Source organism: Aotus nancymaae, unplaced genomic scaffold (assembly GCF_030222135.1).
Source record: "Aotus nancymaae isolate 86718 unplaced genomic scaffold, 86718_ANA_hifiasm-v0.15.2.pri h1tg000062l, whole genome shotgun sequence".
NCBI lineage: Eukaryota > Metazoa > Chordata > Mammalia > Primates > Aotidae > Aotus > Aotus nancymaae.
The window spans coordinates 1,991,844-2,016,218 of record NW_026988476.1 but is presented as its reverse complement, the minus strand read 5'-3'; the positions used below and the strand labels follow the sequence as shown (position 1 = coordinate 2,016,218).

General features: G+C 35.1%; 1 protein-coding gene and 1 non-coding gene across 3 annotated transcripts in view; one reads left to right on the top strand and one right to left on the bottom strand.

The window, feature by feature from the left end:
* NUBPL (NUBP iron-sulfur cluster assembly factor, mitochondrial) overlaps positions 1-24,375 on the bottom strand; it is a 282,020-nt gene that overhangs the window by 161,519 nt on the left and 96,126 nt on the right. The window contains exons 5-6 of one of the 2 annotated variants that reach the window (XM_012468600.3): positions 21,264-21,303; positions 21,086-21,176 (exon numbers count right to left, since the gene is read on the bottom strand). In XM_012468600.3, the coding sequence (XP_012324023.1) occupies positions 21,086-21,176; positions 21,264-21,303 (131 nt within the window). The remainder of the gene's footprint in view (positions 1-21,085; positions 21,177-21,263; positions 21,304-24,375) is intronic. The other variant, XM_064365771.1, reaches the window with a different exon arrangement.
* LOC135270446 (U6 spliceosomal RNA) lies at positions 12,632-12,737 on the top strand. Its single transcript, XR_010338626.1, has one exon. It is a non-coding gene; the product is annotated as a U6 spliceosomal RNA (small nuclear RNA).

Below are 24,375 nucleotides of genomic sequence, written 5' to 3'. Positions count from 1 at the left end.
ACTCAGTTCAAATCATTATAGGTTATTCTTCAAAGTCTGCATCATGGAAAATGGAGAAATTTTTCTCTTTAACTCTACTAGTGAGAGATGAAGTCATGCCTTTCCATTTTTCAATGATGTGTATTTAATCTGCAACAAAAATGTCAAGCCATAACAGCCCTTTCATATTTTAGTTTGTCACCTTGGCATTGCAGAATAAATTCTGACTTAAAAAAACAATGTTTTAAGTCTGCATTAATAACAGAAAAAGTAAAAAAGTTAGGAGTTCTTCTGGAACTGTTTAAGGTAGAAATAGGATATTGTAAGGGTGGCAATTAACCTCCCTTTAGTTTATTTATTTTCAAAAGCAAATTACTTTAGCCTCACTATTTTTTGTTGCTAATAAATTGTGTCTGTATTGCAGCACTGTTGACAATAGCAAAGAGTTGGAATCAACTCAAATGTCCATCAATGATAGACTGGATAAAGAAAATGTGGCACATATATACCATGGAATACTATGCAGCCATTAAAAAGGATGAGTTCACGTCCTTTACCGGGACATGGATAAAGCTGGAAACCATCATTCTCAGCAAACTGACACAAGAACAGAAAACAAACACTGCATGTTTTCACTCATAAGTGGGAGTTGAACAATGAGAACACATGGACACAGGGAGGGGAACATCACACACCAGGGCCTGTTGGGGCTGAGAGCCTAGGGGAGTGATAGCAGATAGCAGGGGGTGGTAGGATAGGGGAGGGATGGCATTAGGAGAAATATCTAATGTAGATGATGGAGTGATGGATGCAGCAAACCACCATGGCACATATATACCTATGTAACAAACCTGCACATTCTGCATATGTAGCCCAGAACTTAAAGTACAACAAAAAAATGCAAAAAGTAATAATTAAAAAAATAAATAAATAGCGTCTGGTATATTTCATCCCCCCCTGTGATCAATATATTTCACTGGCTTGGCACATTTTTCTAACAGTGCTTCCTTTTGCTCTAATTTTGATTGCTGGCTTCCAATTGAATTAGACTGCACCATTTTATCTCTTATGAACAATCCAGCTTTCGGCATGCTTCCTACTTTTGTCAGAGCTACAGTTAGAGTCTACCCTTAACATGAACTAACTGTTCCAGGACCTCTATTTCATTACTTTTCTCTGGTAGATACGTAAAGAAAGACATGAGAAAAGTTTATCCGTTTTGTCAGAACAAAAGACCACCCAAGCATCTTTACTTTATATTTGAAACACTCATCAAGTTTAAACTACAGTGAGGACTTCAATTTCATATGTCCCACACAAGATGCTGGTATCCTGACCTTGTCCTTTCTCTTTCTTGTTACTTCATTTCCTGTTCTCTTTTCAGATTCAGGCCTGAAGTTAGACAAGACACTCTGTTTTTCTCTTATATTTTTACTTCTTTATTTAGAAGTTAGAAAAATCAGAAAAGAAATCTTTTGTTACACTTTTATGTTTGTATTTAAGCAGTCAAATTATACCCCCAATTCTATGTTCTGAAAGATTCTAATTCTCTAAGTTTCTTAGTGACAATGAGAAATTAATATGAATGGGCAAAATCAGGAAAAGGCCTACCTCCCTTTAGGAAGCATTTGAATCAATGACAGGAAAGTAAAATTGGTAACCTAAGCCCACAGCTTCAAGCATTTCTAGAGCTTGAGTTAGCCTACAAATGGGCTGAGAACATGTTTTTCACCCAGGCAAAAAGTCATATCTAAAGTAAACAAAGACTTTAAACTGGGAATTAAGGGGAAGATCAGGGATGAGGAAGTTAATACCATATTGAAAAGTTCTACAGACGAAGGCCACGTAACTAGATAAAGAAGCATAACTGCCAAAGGAGAGAGTCAGTGTGAAGAAATAGCTAGTGATATAACAAATGAAAGAACAAGAGATAACATGCTAGCATTCAGAACAGTAGATCTAGAACATTCCAGATGTGTCTGAAAGACTTAAAGCCTAAAGAAGGAATTTGTGGCCAAGAACAGTAAAGTACCTTCGTCTTCCAAAGATGACAGAACTAGTGTTGACCCAAGAAGGCTGATCAATAATACAGAGCAGAATATAATCCAGCTCAGCTTTATATAAACAGAAGGCTGCAGTAGGAAGTCTTCCCTGGGTGTTGGGTTAGAAAAATATTCCAAGAGCCAGGTCCCTCCCAGCTTTTCAAATTGCTACAATTCAAAACTACACAGTACAAACAGTGAAATATCAGTGGCCCATACTGTAAAACAATAACATCGCTCCTTCTTTTACATTTTGGTTACTTTTTTAAAATTCTATTGCTTTCTTGATAAAAGTACCCATTTAAAGCATCAGATCACTAAGTAATTTTATCAAGGAAAAGTGTCTCTATACCTGCATTACTAGAAGCTAGAAGATAAAAGTAAATTGGTCAAGTAATAAAATTGACCAAATCTATTCTAACTCTTGAGAAATTTGGCATAAATGAGTCAGGTAGTGTTTTAGATTATTTTCTGCTGCTATAACTGAATACCACAGACTGGGTAATTTATAAAGAATAGAGGTTTATTTAGCTCATGGTTCTGGAGGCTGGGAAGTAAGTCCAAGGTCAAGATACCAGCATCTTGTGAGGGCCTCTGTGCTGCATCATTCCATTAAGAAAGGGCAAGTAAGCAATGCAAAACTGAAGCACAAGTGGCCAGGCTCACTATATAACAATGCACTCTTGTAATAAGTAACCCTTTCCCAAAATAACATTAATCCATTCATGAGGACTCAGCCCTTCACGACCCCATCACCGGTCATTAGGCCCCACCTCCCAAACTGCCTGATTGGGGACCAAGTTTCAACCTAAGTTTTAGAGGTGACAAACATCCAAACCACAGAAAGTGGGAAAGTGGGAACAGTTGGTGCCAATCTAAAAAGTTGCAGTAACTTTCAGTCTTAGATAGCTACAGTAGCAACATTTAAAAAAAAAAAAAAAAGAACACTACTATATTCAAAAATTTCATATATAAGTACTCATCATCACAGTGAGTTGGAGGTACACATGTAAGTCATTTGACAACAGAAAAAGAAGGGCATTTTAAATAGGAGGAAATAAACAGCAATTAATATTCATAGGCTGTTTCTTTTTTTTTTTTTTAATTGCATTTTAGGTTTTGGGGTACATGTGAAAAACATGCAAGGTTGTTGCATAGGTGCATACGTGGCAGTGTGATTTGCTGCCTTCCTCCCCTTCACCTATATCTGGCATTTCTCCCCATGCTATCCCTCCCCAACTCCCCACCCCCCCCGCTGTCCCACCCACTCCCCCACAACAGACCCCCGTGTATAGTGCTCCCCTCCCTGTGTCCATGTGTTCTCCTTGTTCAACACCCGCCTATGAGTGAGAACATGTGGTGTTTGATTTTGCGTTCTTGTGTCAGTTTGCTGAGAATGATGGTTTCCAGGTTCATCCATGCCCCTACAAAGGACGCGAACTCCTCGTTTTTAATGGCTGCATAATATTCCATGGTGTATATGTGCCACATTTTTCCTGTCCAGTCTATCATCGATGGGCATTTGGGTTGGTTCAAGACACATAATCATCAGATTCACCAGGGTTGAAATGAAGGAGAAAATACTAAGGGCAACCAGAGAGAAAGGTCGGGTTACCCACAAAGGGAAGCCCATCAGACTCACTGCAGATCTCTCAGCAGAAACCCTACAGGCCAGAAGAGAGTGGGGGCCGATATTCAACATCCTTAAGGAAAAGAACTTTCAACCCAGAATTTCGTATCCAGCCAAACTAAGCTTCATAAGTGAAGGAAAAATAAAATCCTTTGTGAACAAGCAAGAACTCAGAGAGTTCATCACCACCAGACCAGCTCTACAAGAGCTCCTGGAGGAGGCACTACACATAGAAAAGAACAACCAGTACCAGCCACTCCAAAAACACATGAAAAGGTAAAGAGCATCAACACAATGAAGAATCTGCATCAACCAAAGGGCAAAACAGTCACCTAGCAACAAAATGACAGGATCGAATTCACACATAACAATATTAACCCTAAATGTAAACGGACTAAATGCCCCAATCAAAAGACACAGACTGGCAAATTGGATAAAAAGCCAAAACCCATCAGTGTGCTGTATCCAGGAAACCCATCTCGCATGCAAGGATACACAAAGGCTCAAAATAAAGGGATGGAGGAAGATTTACCAAGCAAATGGAGAGCAAAAAAAAGCAGGAGTTGCAATTCTCATCTCTGATAAAATAGACTTTAAAGCAACAAAGATCAAAAGAGACAAAGAAGGACATTACATAATGGTAAAAGGATCAATGCAGCAAGAAGAGCTAACGATCCTAAATATATATGCACCTAATACAGGAGCACCCAGATACATAAGGCAAGTTCTTAAAGACTTACAAAGAGACTTAGACTCCCACACAATAATAGTGGGAGACTTCAACACACCATTGTCAATATTAGACAGATCAACGAGACAGAAAATTAACAAGGATATCCAGGACTTGAACTCAGACCTGGAACAAGCAAACCTAATAGACATTTACAGAACTCTCCAGCCCAAATCCACAGAATATACATTCTTCTCAGCACCACATCACACCTACTCTAAAATTGACCACATAATTGGAAGTAAATCACTCCTCAGCAAATGCAAAAGAACGGAAACCATAACAAACAGTCTCTCAGACCACAGTGCAATCAAGTTAGAACTCAGAATTCAGAAACCAACCCAGAACCGCACAGCCGCATGGAAAATGAACAACTTTCTCCTGAATGTTGACTGGATAAACAATGAAATGAAGGCAGAAATAAAGACGTTCTTCGAAACCAACGAGAATGAAGACACCACATATCATAGGCTGTTTCTAACTCCTTCTAACAACTTGTTCTCTTTCAATACTGAGTACAGGGTGGGTTTGCTCTATGACATGGACCCTAAATGAGACTGCAAACTTTTATAACTACCTAACAATATTACCCACCTGATTGGTCAACACTATGTAACACTCAGCCTTGTTCTCTAAATTCCAACTTTGATTGCCTTAAATAAAACACTGTATAACCATATTTTTAAATCATGAAAACTTCTAGCATATCTGTATTTCTTGATTATTACAAATCAAAAGTAGATCTGTAACTAAAGGCTTTATTTTACATTTTGAACTCTAGATCTATGTCTTATACATCTGTGTGTCCTCAACATCTAACCAATGGCAAATAACCAAAAAATGTCTTGCTGTAAGATGACAAAAAGCCCAATGATATTTTTAGTACAACAATAATTATCTTCTGTCAGCTCAACAAGTAATTATTACGTAAGTGAAAAAATGCTCAAAAAGAACTTCTGTTCTATCAAACTAAGCTACTCACCAGATAATACTGCCCTATAAAAATATTTCAAAGAACCGGACTTTAGTTATATATCTATTTCCTTGTTCACTAATCTATAATTTTAAAATGGAAAGGAGAATTCAAAATAAGGATTAGTGTACTTGATTCCTTAGCTTCAGATTAAGCTCCCAAATAAATCTAAGAACAAATAACTGAACTACATTATATAGAAAGTCTGCCTCATGTTTACAGATTTTCTTTTTAATTATATCTTAGGTGTCTGAAAGACTACCACCCTGTCCAGCTGAATTAATTAGTGTTCCTCATTCCTTAATGTTTCATGGAGACTTAATAAAGTATTTTTAAAATATGAGACCTGCTAGAGTACCTGATGATGTAAAAATCATAAAGAGAAATTAATAAGGTCATATGCCCCAAACTGACAATAATGATATGCAATGACTTCACCTATAGTTAATGAATGCATAGTCTATGAACATTTTCCATGCAAGGTAATAAATTTCTTTGGTATATTTAGATATAGCTAACTTAATTATCTTAAGAACATCATTTAATATTTTATTTCTCTGACACTTAGGCATAACTTAATATATCATACTATAAATTTGGATGAGGTGGATGAGGATCGTAATTTATATCAGTTTTATAATGTCAAAGGAAGAAAAATGGGTAATTTCCTTAAAAACTATTTAAACTATGAATGACTATAAAGAAGGTCGTCTGAAGTATTTTTCTCATGCCTCCATGTATCTTAAGAGCCTGAATATATCCAGATCTATTACTACCATCAAATTAGAAGGATTTAGATACTATTCAGTTAATTATGGATGCCTAACAACTACTAATATTTAAACACTGAATTGTTTCACAATACACCTTAAAGTGAACTCTTTTAAGAGCCTTTAAAAATCATTGGGTATAATAATTTATGATATAGAATACTGTTTGAAATCAAATGGGTTACAGATTTTAAAATGTTTTCATTATACTGACTTTATATCATAATGGTACTAGTAATAAAACTTATACATATTTATTTCCACAATACATTGGCAATTACCTAAGAAACGTTTATTGCTGCAAACATTAAGCAGGGGAAAAAAAGAATGTGGTCATTAATTATTCTGTTAAACACTGAGAAAATATACCTATTACAGCTTCTTGTATAATCACTTGCCACTTAAGTAACTATGTATCAAACTCCTTTGGCTCTTTCCATGAGAAGTACTTACCGGGCTCAATTTTTTTTTTTCATTTTGTGCAGGATTAAGAAGAGCTTAGCCCAACTCAGAATCAAAATTCTTTAGGAAACCAAAAGCTGAGAATATTCCTTTTTCAAAAGTGAAATTCCATTGTCAGGGAAATCACTAATACCAACTATCAAGGGAAAATGTCTCATTTCTATTGCAGGATCAGCTGAAGTGAAACTGCTTCTTTAGTTGCTAGGAAACAACCGACTCATTATATGCCATTATCAGAACCCTAGAGAAGAAAACTGGCATCTGCTTCACATTTGGGGATACTGAAGATTGAACTAAAAGCACTGAAACTGCTGCCAAAATCCCTGGTCTCCAGGGTTTACACTATGACCACAGCAGGTGCTGACATCAGACTAGCCTTTGAAGTTTTCCTTTATGTGGCTCTTTTTCTAGTAACGAAAATTGTTTTTTTCAATATCATATATTTTAAAACACAAAGATTCTTAAAAAGAAAAACTTTTCTCATTTGAGTTAAACTAATTATATTTATGTTCAGGAGCATAATTCAGGAAAAAAAAAACACTAATCAGGAATCTTAACAAATAACAGAAAAAATAAAAATTATCAGCTGTTCATTGAGTGAAAGGTATTAGATGTTTATGTCTGTAATTATTAAAGTCAAAATAGAAAATAAAAGGAAATTGTTCCAAATATCGAGAAAATAAAAAGGAATATATACTGATAAATCTGATAAATCCAACACTCAAAGTAACATTCTAGCATGTATCTGCCTACTTTTCCTAATTTATCTTAAAGTTTAACTTAAAAAAAAATCCTGGCATGCTTTTTTCCCAAGGCATCACAAAATGCATTCATGAAAATATACCATATTTATTCATCAATCTTTTCCCTTCCTTCTAGCAGATGAGGTTAGAAGGACATGTGAAATAATGCATATTGATTACTGAACGGTGGCCAGTTGAAACCAAGAGACTCCTATACTACTGCTTATGTATCCTGAAAAATAAGTTATTCTTCAGAAGAAGCTGCAGAGGTTGGTAAAGGCATTGATAATCTTTCTTTATGAAATTACAAAGAACAATCCTGGTAGAGCTGCCCCATTCTGGCATAATTCTTCACCCCACCTCCCACTCTAATGTTTGCCTCATTTCCATTACTCCTGAGCCTGCCACTCTGTGCTAAATATATTCCCTTAATATTACCTCAAACCCTTATTCTCAAGCAATTCAACCCCACTGCATCATCAAGTCTGCCGTCTCCCAACCTGACTCTTACCTACCTTCCTGTGTCTTTTACAAAACATCACTTCTATGTAGGGTTACCAGATTTAGCAAATAATAGTACAATTGACCCTAGAACAACACAGAGCTTAGAAATACTGATCCCCTAACAGATCTGCATATAACTTTTGACTCCTCAAAAATTTTACTAATAGGGTATTTACTAAAACCCTACTGTTGATCAGAAGCCTTACCAATAGCATAGTCAGTTATTACCACATAGTTTGCGTTATACATATTATATTCTGTATTCTTACAATAAAGTAAGCTAGAGAAAAGACAATGTTATTAAGGAAGAAAAAATACATTTACTATTCATTAAGTGGAAGTGGATCACCAGAAAAGTCTTCATCCTCATGATCTTCATATTGAGTAGGCTGAGGAGAAGGAAGAAGGGATTGGTCTTGCTATGTTAGCAATGGCAGTGGCAAACTCCTTTGGCTCTTCCCATGAGAGGTACTTAGGGGACTCAGTATTACTGTACAGAAATACCTCATAATTTCTATCTGACTTTTCTTTTTCTCTAAAAATGTTTCTATATGGTATCGATCCTTCTTCCTCTGGTTGCTTTAGTTTTAGTGCCCGCATCATAGAAGGGTCAATGTCATAAGAGTCAAAAGCAGCCTTGAATAATCAAACCCTTCTGCCATGTTGTCTAATGCCAATTGGTTTTCTGGCACTGTTTCTTCTACTAATTCTTCCTCATCATCTGGCACTGGTTCAGAAGCACTCATCTCCAACAAGTTGTGTCCTGTTAATTCCTCTGGTGTGGTGTCTACAGGTCTTGAATTTCTTTAAGGTTCATATCTGGAAACCCTTCATCCCTCTCCTTTTTTGCCATAACCTTATGTCTTTCATGATTTTTCTGATTGATTCTGTCGTAAATTTTGTGAAGTCATGAACAACATTTGGACACAGTTTTTCTCCAGCAGGAATTTCTTTTGGGCTTGATCGCTTTAATAACTTTTCATGATTTCTTCTCTACTAGGGTTCTCTTCCATAGCACTGACAACCCTTCCCATAGAGTATCCTGCGTAATGAGGCTTAAAGGTCCTTATGACCCCCTGATCTAGAGGATAAATTAAAGATGTTGTGTTTGAGGGCAAGAAGACCACTTCAGCACCTTTTGTGTTGAACTCATGGGGTTCTGGGTGGCCAGGGGCATTGTCTAATATCAAAAGAACTTTGAAAGACAATCCCTTATTGGCAAGGTACTTCCTGACTTCAAGAAAAACACAACAATGGACCCAATCCAGAAAAGGGGTTATCACTCAATTTTATTGTTGTAAAACCCAAAAACTGGCAGTTGATGTTTATCTTTTCCCTTTGAGGCTCAGAGGTTAGCAACTCTATAGATAAGGGCAGTCCTAATCATAAACCTAACTTCACTGGCACAAAATAGTGCAGTTAGTCTATCCTTCCCTTCTTAAATCCTGGTGCTCACTTCTCTTCTTTACTAATAAATATCCTTTGTGGCATTTTTTTTCCAGAATGGGGCAATTCCATCTACACTAAAAACCTGTTCAAAGCATAGTACTAGTACAAAAATAGACACATAGACCAATGAAACAGAATATAGAGCCCAGAAATAAGGCCACACACCTACAACCATCTGATCTTTAACAATGCTGACAAAAACAGACAATGGGAAAGGACTCCCTATTCAATAAATGGTGCTGGGATAACTGGCTAGCCACATGCAGAAGATTCAGACTGGACCCCTTCCTTATACAATACATAAAAATCAACCCAAGATGGATTAAAGACTTAAATGTAAAACCCAAAACTATCAAAATCCTGGAAGACAACCTAGGCAATGCCATCCTGGACATAGGAATGGCAAAGATTTCATGATGCAGATGTCAACAGCATTGGAACAAAAGCAAAAAATGACAAACAGATCTAATTAAACCTAAAAGCTTCTGCACAGAAAATGAAACTATCAACAGAGTAAACAGACAACCTACAGAATGAGAGAAAATATTCACAAACTATGCATCTGAAAAAGGTCTAATATCCAACATCTGTAAGGAACTTAAACAAACTTACAAAAAAAAAAAACAACTCCATTAAAAAGTGGTCAAAGGACATGAACAGACACTTTTCAAAAGAAGGCATACATGCAGCCAACAAGCATATGAATAAAAGCTCAACATCACAGATCATTAGAGAAGTACAAATCAAAACCACCATGAGACACTATCTCACACCAGTCAGAATGGCTATTATTAAAATGTCAAAACATAACTGATGCTGGCAAGGTTGGGGAGAAAAGGCAACACTTATACACCATTAATGGGAGTGTAAATTAGCTCAACCATTGTGGAAAGCAGTATTGTGATTCCTCAAATTGCTAAACAGAAACTACCATTCAACCCAACAATCCCATTACTACGTATATGCCCAAAGGAATATAAATCATTCTACCATAAAGACACACACATGTATGTTCCCTGCAGCACTACTCACAATAGAAAAGACATGGAATCAACCTAAATGCCTATCAATGACAGATTAAATAAAGAAAAGATGGTACCATATACACAATAGAATACAAGGCAACCATAAAAAAGAATGAGATCATGTCTTTTGCAGGAACAAGGATGGAGCTGTAGGCCATTTCTTTAGCAACCTAATGCCAAAACAGAAAACCAAATACCACGTTTTCACTTTTAAGTAGGAGCTAAATGATGAGAACACATGTACACAAAGAGGGGAACAACAGACACTGACGCCTACCTGAGGGTGGAGGTTGGCAGGAGGGAGAGGAAAAGAAAAATAGTTATTGGGTACTACGCTTAGTGCCTGAGTGATGAAATAATCTGTACAACAAACCCCCATGACATGAGTTTACCTATATAACAAACCTGCATATGAACTCCTCAACTTAAGAGTTAAAAAAAAAAAAAAAAAAATCTGTGTAGGCAGATATCCTTTCTCCTCAATGATTTTCTTCTCTGTCTTTTTTTTTTTTTTTTTTTTTTTTTGAGACAGAGACTCACACTCTCACCCAGGCTGAAGTGCAATTGGCGCAATCTTGGCTCACTACAATCTCCGCCTCCCAGGTTCAAGCGATTCTCCTGCCTCGCCTCCTGAATAGCTAGGATTACAGGAATGGCACCACGATGCCCAGCTAACTTTTTGTATTTTTAGTAGAGATCGTGTTTCACTATGTTGGCCAGGCTGGTCTGGAACTCCTAACCTTGTGATCCGCCCACTTTGGCGTCCCAAAGTGCTGGGATTATAGGCATGAGCCACCATGCCTGGCCCAGTAATTTTCTTAATGATGTCTGGGAACTCATCTGCTGCCTCTTGGCTGGCAGAAGCTGCCTCTCCTGTTATGTTGACATTTTTTAAGGCAAACCTCTTTCTAAAAGTATCAAACCATCCTTTGCTGGCATTAAATTCTCTACCTTCTTCATCTATCTTTTGCTTTAAGTTGTTATATAGATTCTTCATCTATCTTTTGCTTTAAGTTGTTACATAATGATTTCATTTTTTTTCTCGAATAATATTAGAGTCTACAGGTATGCTTAACCAAAGCAATCCTGCCCACATATATAAGCTGCATTTTCAGTACGAAGTGAAAAGGTATTTGGCAAAACGTGCAAGGTTTTTGTGCCTGATAATGTTGCTATAGAAACAACTTCACAAATTTTCTTAGCTTTTCTCACAGTGGTCCTTAGGTTGGATTCATTTATCTTGAAATGGCAAGCAACTGTAGCTGCAGACTTCGTTCCATAGTACATATCAAGCAATTCAACTTTTTTTGGTAATGTCATGATTCTCCTCTACTCTTCAGAGCCTTCCAGCATTACTAGTGGCACTTCACATGGTCCCATGGTATTATTTAAGGCTCACAGTATCATGTTAAACATAATGAAAAATACGTGAAAACTGTAAGACCTAACTTTGTACTGTAATACTCAATTGATTGGAGAAATGAACCGCTCACAAAGAGATCATTAGCACATGGCATTTTAAGTGGATACTCTCACTTGAACTCACCAGCATAGCAACAGGAGGTAGCTAACAAAATTATCACAGCAGTACAGTATGCAGTACAGTGAATTTTATGCAGTCATAACAGTACTGCATCTGTACATGTGTTTACATTTATCTTGACTGCCAATGGCATATTGAACAGTCTATAAGTTTGTATACATAAGTTTTGATAAATTTTAACTTTTTATAATAATTTGTGTATACTAGTACATGATAAAATACACTAGTATCAACATGTTTTATGCATTCATGACATATTTTATGTTTTCTTAATTTTTTGATATTTCTAAGATACATGGTTCATCTGCAAGTTTTTTCAAGTTGTTCCAAATCTGTGAAAAATTTTTCAATACAGTTAACTGAAAAATATCCTTGTATAAGTGGACTCACGCAGTTAAAACACTGTTGTACAGGAAACTTAGTCAGTTATGCCTCAATATGAGATACACAATGAATTTTTTTTTTTTGAAACAGGATCTCACTCTGTTGCCCAAGCCAGAGTGCAACAGCATCTTCACAGCTCACTTCAATCTCAAATTTCTAGGCTTAACCAGTCCTCCCATCTCAGCCTCCCAAATAGCAAGACTACAGGTGCATGCCACCATGCTCAGCTGTTTTTTGTTTTTTGTAGAGATAGAGTCTTGCAATGTTGCACATGTTGGTCTCAAACTCTTGGCCTCAAGTGATCTTCCTACCATGGTCTTCCAAAGCACTGGTATTACAGGTGTGAACCATGGTGCCCAGCAATACTGAATAATATTTTAGTATGGGCAGATCCCAAGCACTCGCTTCAGCAGCACATATACTAAAATTGAAATGACACAGAGAAAATTAGGATGGCCCTACTAAAGGATGACACATAAATTTGTGAAGCATTCCATGTTTTTATGAAAAGCAATAATAAATGCTGGCGAGGATATGGAGAAAAGGTAGATCCTAAATTATTCATTGTGTATCTGATACTCAAACTTAACTGGGTATCCTACATATTACCTAGGAACCCTGCTCTCGGTGTTTGATACCTTGATCCTTGACATTTTTATTGCTTGACTAGAGACCTGATTTTCCTCACATAATCTCATTTCTAAATTTTTTTTTGAAAAGCCTAATTTTTCTAATATCCCTCCTTCTCTGAACACAACCAATTTATCCATCACTTTTTACACCTTTTCTTCCACTAGCTACTGAATGGCTTCTTCCTCATTCCAGGTGGTTTTCATATTTGATCTCTCCAATTTTACCCACTCTCCTGATCCCTCTTGACTACCTGTGTTTCCTGAAACCAGGACTTCAGTGTTCTACTCATTAATTCCCTGGCTATTTTTCCCCTTTGGACTTTCTGCCATACCAGTTACTATTCCTAGACCTAACAATAGGTTTACTCATGTCACCTTGCAGGCTTCAAAGCGTTATTGAAAACAGTCACAAAAACTTGGCAAAACTAAAAATTTTGATATTTGGCATCCAGTAGGCCTTTTCTGCTACACAGGGATTTTATCATTCATCTCATCTCTTTTTTTTTTTAATTCCTCTGAAAGCAGTTAAAAAGCACTGCCTCTGTACCATTGTGTGCCTAAGCCTGATTTTAGACCCACCACCATTAGAGTCACCTGGAATAATCTAACTAAAATGTGAATTCCTTGGCCATACCTGGGACCTATTGAATAAAAATATTCAAGTGGGAGAGTAGAATAGAAAGGCTGTAAATTCGAATTTTAAATCTATTCTCCATGTAATTTTTATGAACACTAAAAATTGTGCATCATTGCTCTATTGAATAAATGCACCATCTTTTCCCTGCAACTGGGAAAAATTTCTTTTGTTAACCTCTTTTTAGTGTCAGGAAGGATGAGGTTACTTCATCTGCCCTGTTTTCTATTCCAAGCACAAACTTGGAAGAACTTTTTCAAAATAACTTACCTCTCTGACCTTTAATCCTATTCCCTTTTGCCTTTTTCATAATTTTTTAAAACAATCTTCTCGTTTTGTATAATCTTTGCTGCCTCTTCACTGAAACATTTTACCTTGGAAAAGGATGGCTGTCCTCTTTATGAAAAAAACAAACAAACAAACAAAAAAGGCTTTCATTTGATATATCACTCCTTTTAACCTACCATCCTATTTTCCTTTACTTTCCCCCACCTGGCCCCCAAATCCCTGAAAGTCCTATTTTATCTAATAAGCAGAATACACCTATACCTACATAATCTTGTTATAAATGTATTCTTAAACCCCGATAATCTAACTTTTTTCATTCCCTGTTCTACTAAGGTTTACACATTTCCACCTAACATCTATTATCCCCTTGCCCTATCTCAATCCTTGTTCTCTCTGACCTATCATTCTTAAAACTCTCCACACCAGTGACTCCCAAACTTGTCACAGACTGGAATCAGGTGGACAGTTCCAAAAATGATAATGCCTGGGATGCATGCCCAGGATTGGTAATTTAATTGGTCTCAGGTATGAGCTGAAATTTGAAAAAATTTTTAAATCCCTAGATGACTCTAATATACAGATATGTTGGAAAACCATTGCTCCAAACATTTAATCTTCATGACATTAGTATCCTTAGTTTTTTCCTACATTTTTAAGTACTTCTTTTCCTGTTTACTAACTCCTTTTCCTCCCACTAAATCACATTCCTCCAAATATGAGGGTTAGCCAAAGAGAAGTCCTCAATTCATTACTCTTCCCTTACTATAATCAATATTAATTCAAGCCATGAAAGTAGAAGAGGTGTCTCAGGGATAATGCTGGTAACATTGTTGATATCTATTATAATATCAATAAATCTAATATATCACTAATTGTAAGATGCATCATTATTTTATGTAGCACTGAATGAAAGAAGCACCTCAGATAAATTGGGGTCTAATAGGAGAATCCTACAAAAAGCTAGGACCCCAAAGGACTACACCATCTTAAACCAAAGATAAATAAAATATAAATCCACAATTTAGAAAGAAATCTCTCAACTTGGGCCATGACAGAGGGGAGAAAACACCTCCTTAACAACATGAACCACCAGTTGGTACACATACAGCTTTCCAATCTGTATTCATGCCACCAGAGTGGTCCCAAAAACTTCTAACAGATAATTAAGTTGAAAGTGCCTCAGGTTAAAAGTGTTCCGGGTGACTGAAGAAACACAAAATCTCTCTGAAAGGACCCCACCTCAATCCAGGGATAAAGCAATGCTGAGAAGTCATCAATTGCAAAATGCATCTTGATTGAAGATAAGTTAAAATGTGAAAAAATATATATCCAGATAAAATAAAATAATAACAGAACTCATGTACATGCCACTAGGTTTCCTAAGCATTTAATACATATTAGCTCACTGAATCCTCATGATGAGGGAACTACCATTAACCCCATTTACATATGAGAAAACAATAGCTCAGAGAAATTTCTGCTCAAGGCCACATAGCTATCAGATATGGAAAATGGAATAAATTCAGGCAGATGTGACTTTAGAGTCCATACCCTTAGTTATTGAGCTATGGACATAATTTTGGAAAGCATCAATATTTAAGGGATAGGCAAGAAAAAATGACCCAAAGATAACAAGGAAATTATGAAAACTGCCAGAGGAAAAAAACAAACACTCACAGAACAACTACAGAAACTGCTACCATGGTAGTAGCAGTTGAAGGCCAGAGGATAACGGAACATCTTTTATGACTTGAATTTAAAATGTCAACTCAAAACTCTATATGCAGTGAAAATAAGGAAGGAAAAATGAAGACATTTCCAATAAATAAAAGTTGAGAAAATTCATCACCAGCAGACTCAACCACAAAAAAATACTAAAGGAAGATCTTTAAGATAAAGAAAAACAGTACCAGATGAAACTCACATCTAAAGAAAAATTGAAAAGTTTTGAAATAGCAAGTGTGTGGGTAAATAAAAAAGATCATTTATTAATTAGCTTAAATGATGACTAAATAAGCTTTATAGCACTGTATGTTTTATAATGCATGTATATTTAAAATATATCACAATAAATACAGGAGATAGCGAATGGTACTGTATTATTGCAAGGTGCTATAGTTTGATAGATGTCCCTCCAAATCTCATGTTGAAATTGTATCTCCAATGTTGGAGGTAGAATCTAGTGGGAGGTTCTTGGGTCATGGGAGAGGATCCCTCATAAACAGCTTGGTGCCATATGTATAGTAATGAGAGTTCTCCCTCTATTAGTTTCCACAAGAGCTTGTTGTTATATAAAGAAAAAAACAAACAACAACAACAACAAAAAAAAAACCTATGACCTCCTCCCCACCTCACTTCTTCTCTCTTGTCATGTGATCTCTGCATATACTGGCTCTCCTTTGCCTTCTACCGTGAGTGGAAGCAGCCTGAAACTTTCAACAGAAGCAGATGTTGGTGCCATGCTTCTTGTACAATCTCTAGAATCACGAGCCAAATAAACCTGTTTTCTTTATAAATTACCCAGCCTCAGGTATTCCTTTATAGGAACACTAAATGGACTGAGACATGGGATTTTTCACTTCATATTAAGTAGCACAATATTAACTTAAAGCAGACTGTGATAGGTTAAGAAAACATATTATAATCCCTAAAACAGTCATAGAATAATAATACCAAGAGGTATAGATAGCTAAGGAGCTAATGGAGAATTTAAATGGAATTCAAGAAATATTTCATTTATCCAAAGAACATAAGAAAAAAGAAAAAACAGATGAAACATATGAGGAAAAAATCAAAATGGTAGACTTAAACCTAACCATGTTAATAATTATACTAAATGTAAATGAACTAAGCATTCCAATTAAAAGGCAAAGATTACCAAACTGGATAAAATAGCAAGATACAACTAAATGTTGAAAACAAGACACTCACTTTAAATATAATGAAATAGAAGGTTAAAAGTAAAAGAATTCTTTAAATTCCATGAAATTGTATGCATAAAAAAGCAAATGTGGCTATATTGATATCAGATAAAGTAGACTTCAATATGAGTTTACTAGAGATACAGAGTAGAGTATTTTATAACAATAAAAGAGCAAACTCACCATGAATACATAACAATTCTAAATATGTGTGAGTGTAAAAACAGAACTCCAAAATATATTAAGTAAAAATTGAAACAAAGGGAGAAATGGGCAAATATACAATCATACCTGGAGATGTTAACACTCCTCTCTTAGTAATTTATACAATAACTAGACAAACAAATCAATAAAAATACAGAAGAAATTGAACAACTCTGTCAACCAACTTGACCTAAATGATACTTACAGAACATTAACCAAAATAATTTAAAAATGCAGTGTTTCCAAAAGCATATGAAATATTTACAATGATGGATCATATACTGGTCCACAAAAAGAAAATCTCAAAACATTTTAACAATGAAATATTACAGAATGTATTCTCTAGCCAAAACAAAATTACACTAGAAATTAATGCCATTAAGTTATTCAGAAGATCTTCCAATGTTCAGAAATTAAACAACATACCAAAAATACCTGTAGGCAAAAGAAGAAAACTGGAAAATATTTTTAACTGAATGACAATGAAAACACCAATGTATCAGAATTTGTGAAAGGTTAAGCAATGCCTAACAGATAACTTTATAGCCTTAACTACTTATATATTTTTAAAAAGAATTGTTTACTTTGGGAGGCTGAGGCGGGCGGATCACAAGGTCAAGAGATAGAGACCCTCCTGGCCAACATGGTAAAACCTCGTCTCTACTGAAAATGCAAAAATTAGCTGGGCATGTTGGTGCGCACCTGTAGTCCCAGCTACTCGGGAGGCTGAGGCAGGAGAATCACTTGAACCTGAGAGGCAGAGGTTGCAGAGGTTGCAGTGAGCAGAGATTGCACCACTGCACTCCAGCCTGGCAACACAGCCAGACTGTCTCAAAAAAAGAAAAAAAATTAAATGTTTAAAATCAATTATTTAACTTCCTATTTTAAGAGCTAGAAAAAGGCTATATTAGCCTGATATAAATAAAAGGAAGGCAATAATAATGATAAAAGCAGAAATAATGAAATAAGAAACAAACATGAGAAAAATTTCTAAGGGTGAAAAGTTGGTTCTTTGAAAAAATCAATAAAATGCATAAACATCTGATGATTAATGGATACAAACAAATGCAAAGAATGAATAAAACCTAATATTTGCTAACACAACAGTGTGACTGTAGTAATAGTAAAAATAATTTCATGGTACATTTTAAAATAGCTAAAAGAGTATAATTGAATTGTTTGAAACAGAAAGGATAAATGCTTGAGAGGATGAATACTCCATTTACTCTGATACGATTATTACTCAGTGCCTGTCTGTATCAGAATATCTCATGTACCCCATAAATATACTTACTATATACCCATAAAATTTTTAAAATAAGAATTTCAAAACATAATAAAAAATAAACACATTCTCATTATTACAATCTTGGGGCAGGCAGGTAAAGATTTCTTAAAAAGGATACAGAAAGCATTAAGCATTAAAAAAAATAATAATAAGTTGGAATTTATTAAAATTTCAAACTTCAGCATAAAAAGACAAGCCACAGACCCTATTATCTGACGATGGACTCATAGCCAAAATACATACAAACTCCCACAACTCAATTACAAAAAAAAAAAAAATAGTAGAAGACTTGAATAGACACTTCACAAAAGAAAATATGAGATCTAATACACATGTGGAAAAGGGCTCAATATTATTGATCATCAGGGAAATACAAATTAAAGCCATAACAAGATACCATTTTATATCTATTAGAATGGTTAAAAGTAATGAGACTAATAAAACCAAATGTTGACAAAGATGTGAAGCAACTAGAAAACTTATGGACAACTGTAAAGGGATTTATAGAGGTATTATTCATAATAGTCCAGAATTGAAGACCACCCAAATATTCATCAACAGAAAAAAAAATACATTTTATCATATTCATAAACTGGAGTTCTACTTAACAATAAAGAAGATGCTTATAATGTTACTATTATAAGCAACAATAAACTTGAATTTCAAAAGCCTTAGGCTAAGTGAAACCATATACAAAAAAGCTACATCCTGTATGATCCTATTCATTTGACATTTAAAAGCATGTAAAACTCATTATGGTGACAGAAATCACAACAATGATTGTCTATGGGTGTGGGATGAAACCAAAGGGGGCCCAAGGAAACTCTCTTGGAGGATGGAAATGCTATCTAGTTTGACTGGGTTATAATTACATAGCTATACATATTTATCAAAAATCACTGAACTATATACTGAAAATCTATGCATCCCATTATACGCATAATTTTAGCTCAACAAAGTACTGTTAGGGAGAAAAAGAGAAAAAAAACAACTTTAAACCAGACTTCTAGTTCAGGATGTCAGAATGACCACAGTATTTTTCTTCTCCCCATAAAAGGGTAATAGAAGGGAGCATGAGAAGATGTTCTGGATCACTGGTATTATTCTAGTTATCTTGTCCTCAATGATGATTATATAGGTGTTTTTACTTTGGGATAATTTATCTATTTATACTCATGATTTGTACATTCTTCTGTATATATGTTATATTCAATTTTTTAAAATCATACAATGAATCAGGCATCCCCTACAATCTACTGCTGTACAAAAGTTCTATGTAGCTACTGAATTTTCACTAAGGATGTCGAATTTACTAAATAATGGTTTGGTTTCTAACTCAAAACAAAAAACAAAAGTAAAAACATTCCTTAGCTCAGATCATCTGTACTAGTCCCAGTGTAAGCCTAAAATATCAGCTGCTTTTCAGCTCCCAATGAAATACATACATGAAAGTGACTTTACAAAAGACTGTAAGACAGATATGCATTAGGTAACCTCTAAGCATCCCAATAAAATATGAATCCATTTTCTTACCCCATCTTTATCCTGATATTCTGTAGTATGTTTGCTGAAAATGTATCTTCCATGTTTCTCAAAATAAACTGTAACTTTTATACAATTTATGTGTCAGAGAGCTTGTTTTTGCCAAATCTTCACTTGGACCTCTGCTAGACTACCAAATTCCCTGAATATTTTTTAGAATAACAATATGTAAAATCAGATGACTGAAGTGTTGCGAAGGTAGCTAAATTCAGAAATCAAAAATATATAATGCAGGCAATTAACACAACTATTCTATATTCTCTGATAGTATTGAGCCATACAGAAAACAGAGGGTGGGTTAATCGAAAGTTCAAGATCACATAGGAATTGGTGGGGATGGAATGGTTTGGGGAGTTTAAGTGAAATCACTAACTACAGGATCTGAACGTAAAAGAGGAGAAAATGAAACCAAGAGACTTCAATGAGAAGAAGAATAAAAGGAGTCTAGGACCAAAAATTAAACAGCATATTTATCACAATTCAAGCAGCAAAAGTGGTAGAAAGACAAGATGTTACAGTGAAAAAAGAAGAGTTTCAGAGTTCAAGACATATTTCATCTACTTAATCGTACACCTGAAAATGAATATAGGAATATCTACCACTAGAATTATCAATCTATTGTATGGTGCCTGATCCAAAGTAGAATCTGAGTAAGAGGTAACTGTTTTAAGTTGATGTAGTAAATGCAAATTGCTTTTAATTTTTACCTATAAGACAATTATAAACTCGCATCTACTGAGAAAAAAAACAAAACATTCCAAGCCAACTATAAATAAGATAGAGCCCAAATGATATTTTTAGATTATCTAATCAAATGTTCTCTTCTTTTCTTAAGGATAAATTAAAGTTGATTGGACAGATATTATACATGCAAATATATAACCATATATACTCAAAGTAAAAATAATTTCACTTTTTTCTGGAACAATTTTAAATCACAAGTAGCATGGTTTATGTAACTTTTTCTACATCTGTTAAGCATTTCTACACTGCCCTTATAACTCAGTATTGACCACAATGAGATTAACCACAAATCTAAAGAAGGCAGATTACTTATAAAAATAGATTTGCTCTTCTTACTACAGAAACAACCAAAGCAAGAAAACAGTATTAAATAAGACAACTGAATTTTTAGTACTCACACAATGGGAAAGATTAAATCATATTAACAGTGAAGTTCAGTCTTGGCACCACATAACTCACTAGGTGCCACATTACGCATTATTACATATTCATCCCATCAATTGATTCTTGACTACAAATTTTAACTATTCTTCAATCAGCAAATACATTAACCACAGCTTTGCCAATGATAAAATGATACTTAAAGAAATATTCTTACCTGTCTCAGTAGTTTCTCAACGGCCGACATTACCATAAGGCCTCTCCAAACTACTGGTTCACTTTCTTCAACCAGAAAGCCCATAGACATACTGCAACAGTAATACAAAAATACAATTAATTTGTATAAATTATCAATATTATTCTGAAAAGTAACGTTTAAAAAAATATATGCTCACCAAGCAATACCATAATTCAAGAGAGGCCTCATTAGGTTGCCTGGAAAAAAAAAAACAAAATCCTCTCTTTTAGAAGAATAAAACATAATAAATAAACACCCTGACTTGGGTTTTTTAAAATCTTTTCAGAAATATTTATCTATTTTTTTAATTAACAAAAATTGCATATGTTTATGGGGTACAATGTAATGTTATGATACATGTATACATTGTAGAATAATAATAAATAGTAAACCATGCTAATTAGCATTCCACATCACCTCACATGCTTATCCTTCCTTTGCAGTAAAAACATTTATTCTACTCTTTTAACACTGTTGAAATATACAAGATATGATTGTTAACAATAGTCACTACGCTGCGTAACAGATCAGTGGAACTTATTCTCTCTGTCTAACTGAAACTCTCCACCAGTTGACTAATATCTCCCCTTTGCCCATCCATCCTTCTGGAACCAAAGAATACCAAACTGGAAATACAAATAGGCTGCTCATATTGTACAATTTAACTTTCAACTAAATATATCTCAATTTGCAACAGTTTAAACATTATACCAAGCATACTACTAATATTCCCAATAGAGGAAACATTGATAAATAGTTGGGACATAATTTTATTAAGAAATAATTCAATTGCCTGAACCCAGGAGGCGGAGGTTGCGGTGAGCCGAGATCGCGCCATTGCACTCCAGCCTGGGTAGCAAGCGCGAAACTCCGTCTCAAAAAAAAAAAAAAAAGAAAAGAAATAATTCAACTACAATTTGAAAATATGTTTCTAAAAAATAGCCTCAGTACCAGGCATGGTGGCTCATGCCTGTAATCTCAGTACTTTGGGAAGCCGAGGTGAGCAGATTATTTGAGGTCAGGAGTTTGAGACCACCCTGGGCAACAAGGTGAAACCCTGTCTCTACTAAAAATACAAAAACTAGCTGGGCATGGTGGCGCACGCCTGTAGTCCCAGCTATTTGAAAGGCTAATGCAAAAGAATTGCTTTAACCTGGGAGGCCGAAGTTGCAGTGAGCCCACATAGTGCCACTGTACTCCAGCCAGGGCGACAGAGCAAGACTTTGTCTCAAAAAATAAAAAATAAATAGCCTCAACAAATAATAACTCAACCACAATTTAAAATTTTTTCTAAAAAATAGCCTCAATAAGTAATTTTGTCCACCAATTTTATTCAGACAAAAATGCATAAATATATAAATTATATATATGCTAATCTAATATGTGCATACATGTATATGTATATTTGCATGCACACACACATCTAATCAGTCCTTCCTACAGTGGAGTGTTACTACTTATTTGTTCCTTTACTTAGCTTAAAAAGTATAAAAATGCACAAAAGTAGAAAAACTCAATTTTGAAATCCGAGATGAAAAATTGCATTAATCTATAGAGAAACACAATCTATTGCTTATGGTGAAGTAAAAAAAAAAAAACCCTTTATATAGTCAACAAATGGTTACAATAAAATATAATTTCTTTTATCAAACTATCTATGCAACCACATTCCCACTCACTCTTGTTTTCATACCCTACTTCTTTACCGTAACAAACTACAATAGAAGCACTCTTAATTAATATGCTTTGGACAAGTTTTGAGCAAAAAGTTTAGGACAAAATCATAAAACCTAGTATTATCCTGTTTTCAGATTTTAGCATATTGTCTTCAGGGTTTTTTCCCTCTGTAAAGAGACTGAGAGTGTATGAAGCATATACATACACATGGATTATATAAGAAAACTGTATAAAGCATATACACATGGATTATGTAAGAAATCCCCTGCCATATTCCATTCATTGAATCCCTACTCAAAGAAAAACCCATGGTCCTTCATTAAAAGACTACTGAATGAGAGTATGTTTATAGTTTCCTTCTTTAATTTCTGACTAAACTAAGTAGTTCATCTCCTCATACCTAATTAGAAAGGAATATTTTTCTTCTATGTAATTTTCTCAATTCTTACCAAAGCATCCAACTATAACCTTTCACTATCATGGTTGGCAATATTTTTTGCCATTTTCTTCAATTACATATGAATACAGATTAAAGAATCTGAATTATCACATGCTTTTTCACCTTTGATCTGCTAAAATGGTAAGTTACATTGAGAGATTTTTCCTGGCCGGGCACGGTGGCTCAAGCCTGTAATCCTAGCACTTTGGGAGGCTGAGGTGGGCGGATCTCCAGGTCAAGAGATCGAGACCATCCGGCCAACATGGTGAAATCCCATCTCTACTAAAAATACAAAAATTAGCTGGGTGTGGTGGCGTGCACCTGTAGTCCCAGCTACTCGGGAGGCTGAAGCAGGAGAATTTCTTGAACCCAGGAGGCAGAGGTTGCAGTGAGCTGAGATTGTGCCACTGCACTCCAGCCTAGTGCCTGGCAACAGAGTGAGACTCTGTCTCAAAAAAAAAAAAAAAGAGATTTTTCCTAATTTGGAACAAACTTGCTTTCCTGGATTAAACCCAATTTAATTATAATGTAGTCATCTTATACAATGCTGAATTTGGTCTGCTAATATTTGCTTAACATGATATCAGTATGTGAAAGAGATATCTGCACTCCTATGTTCACTGCAGCACTATCCACAATAGTTAAGGTATGAAATCAATCTAAGTGTCCAACAATAGATCAATGGATAAAGAAAATGTGGTATATATACACAATAGAATACTATTCATCCATTAAAAAGAATGAAATCCAACTAATCAGGGAGGTGAAAGCTCTACAATGAGAATTACAAAACACTGCTAGAGGAAAACAGAGATGACACAAAACTCATGGATAGGAAGAATCAATAACAATTAAAATGGCTATACTGCAATTTACAGATTCAATGCTATTCCTATCAATCTACCAATGACATTCTTTGCTGAACTAGAAAAAACTATTTTAAAATTCATATGCAATCAAAAAAGAGCCAAAATAGCCAAGGCGATCCTAAGCAAGAAAACAAAGCTGGAGGAATCATACCACCCAACTTCAAACTATATTACAGGGCGACAGTAACCAAAACAGCATGGTATTGGTACAAAAACAGGCACATAGACCAATGGAACAGAATAAAGAGCCCAGAAATAAGACCACACACCTACAACCATCTGAT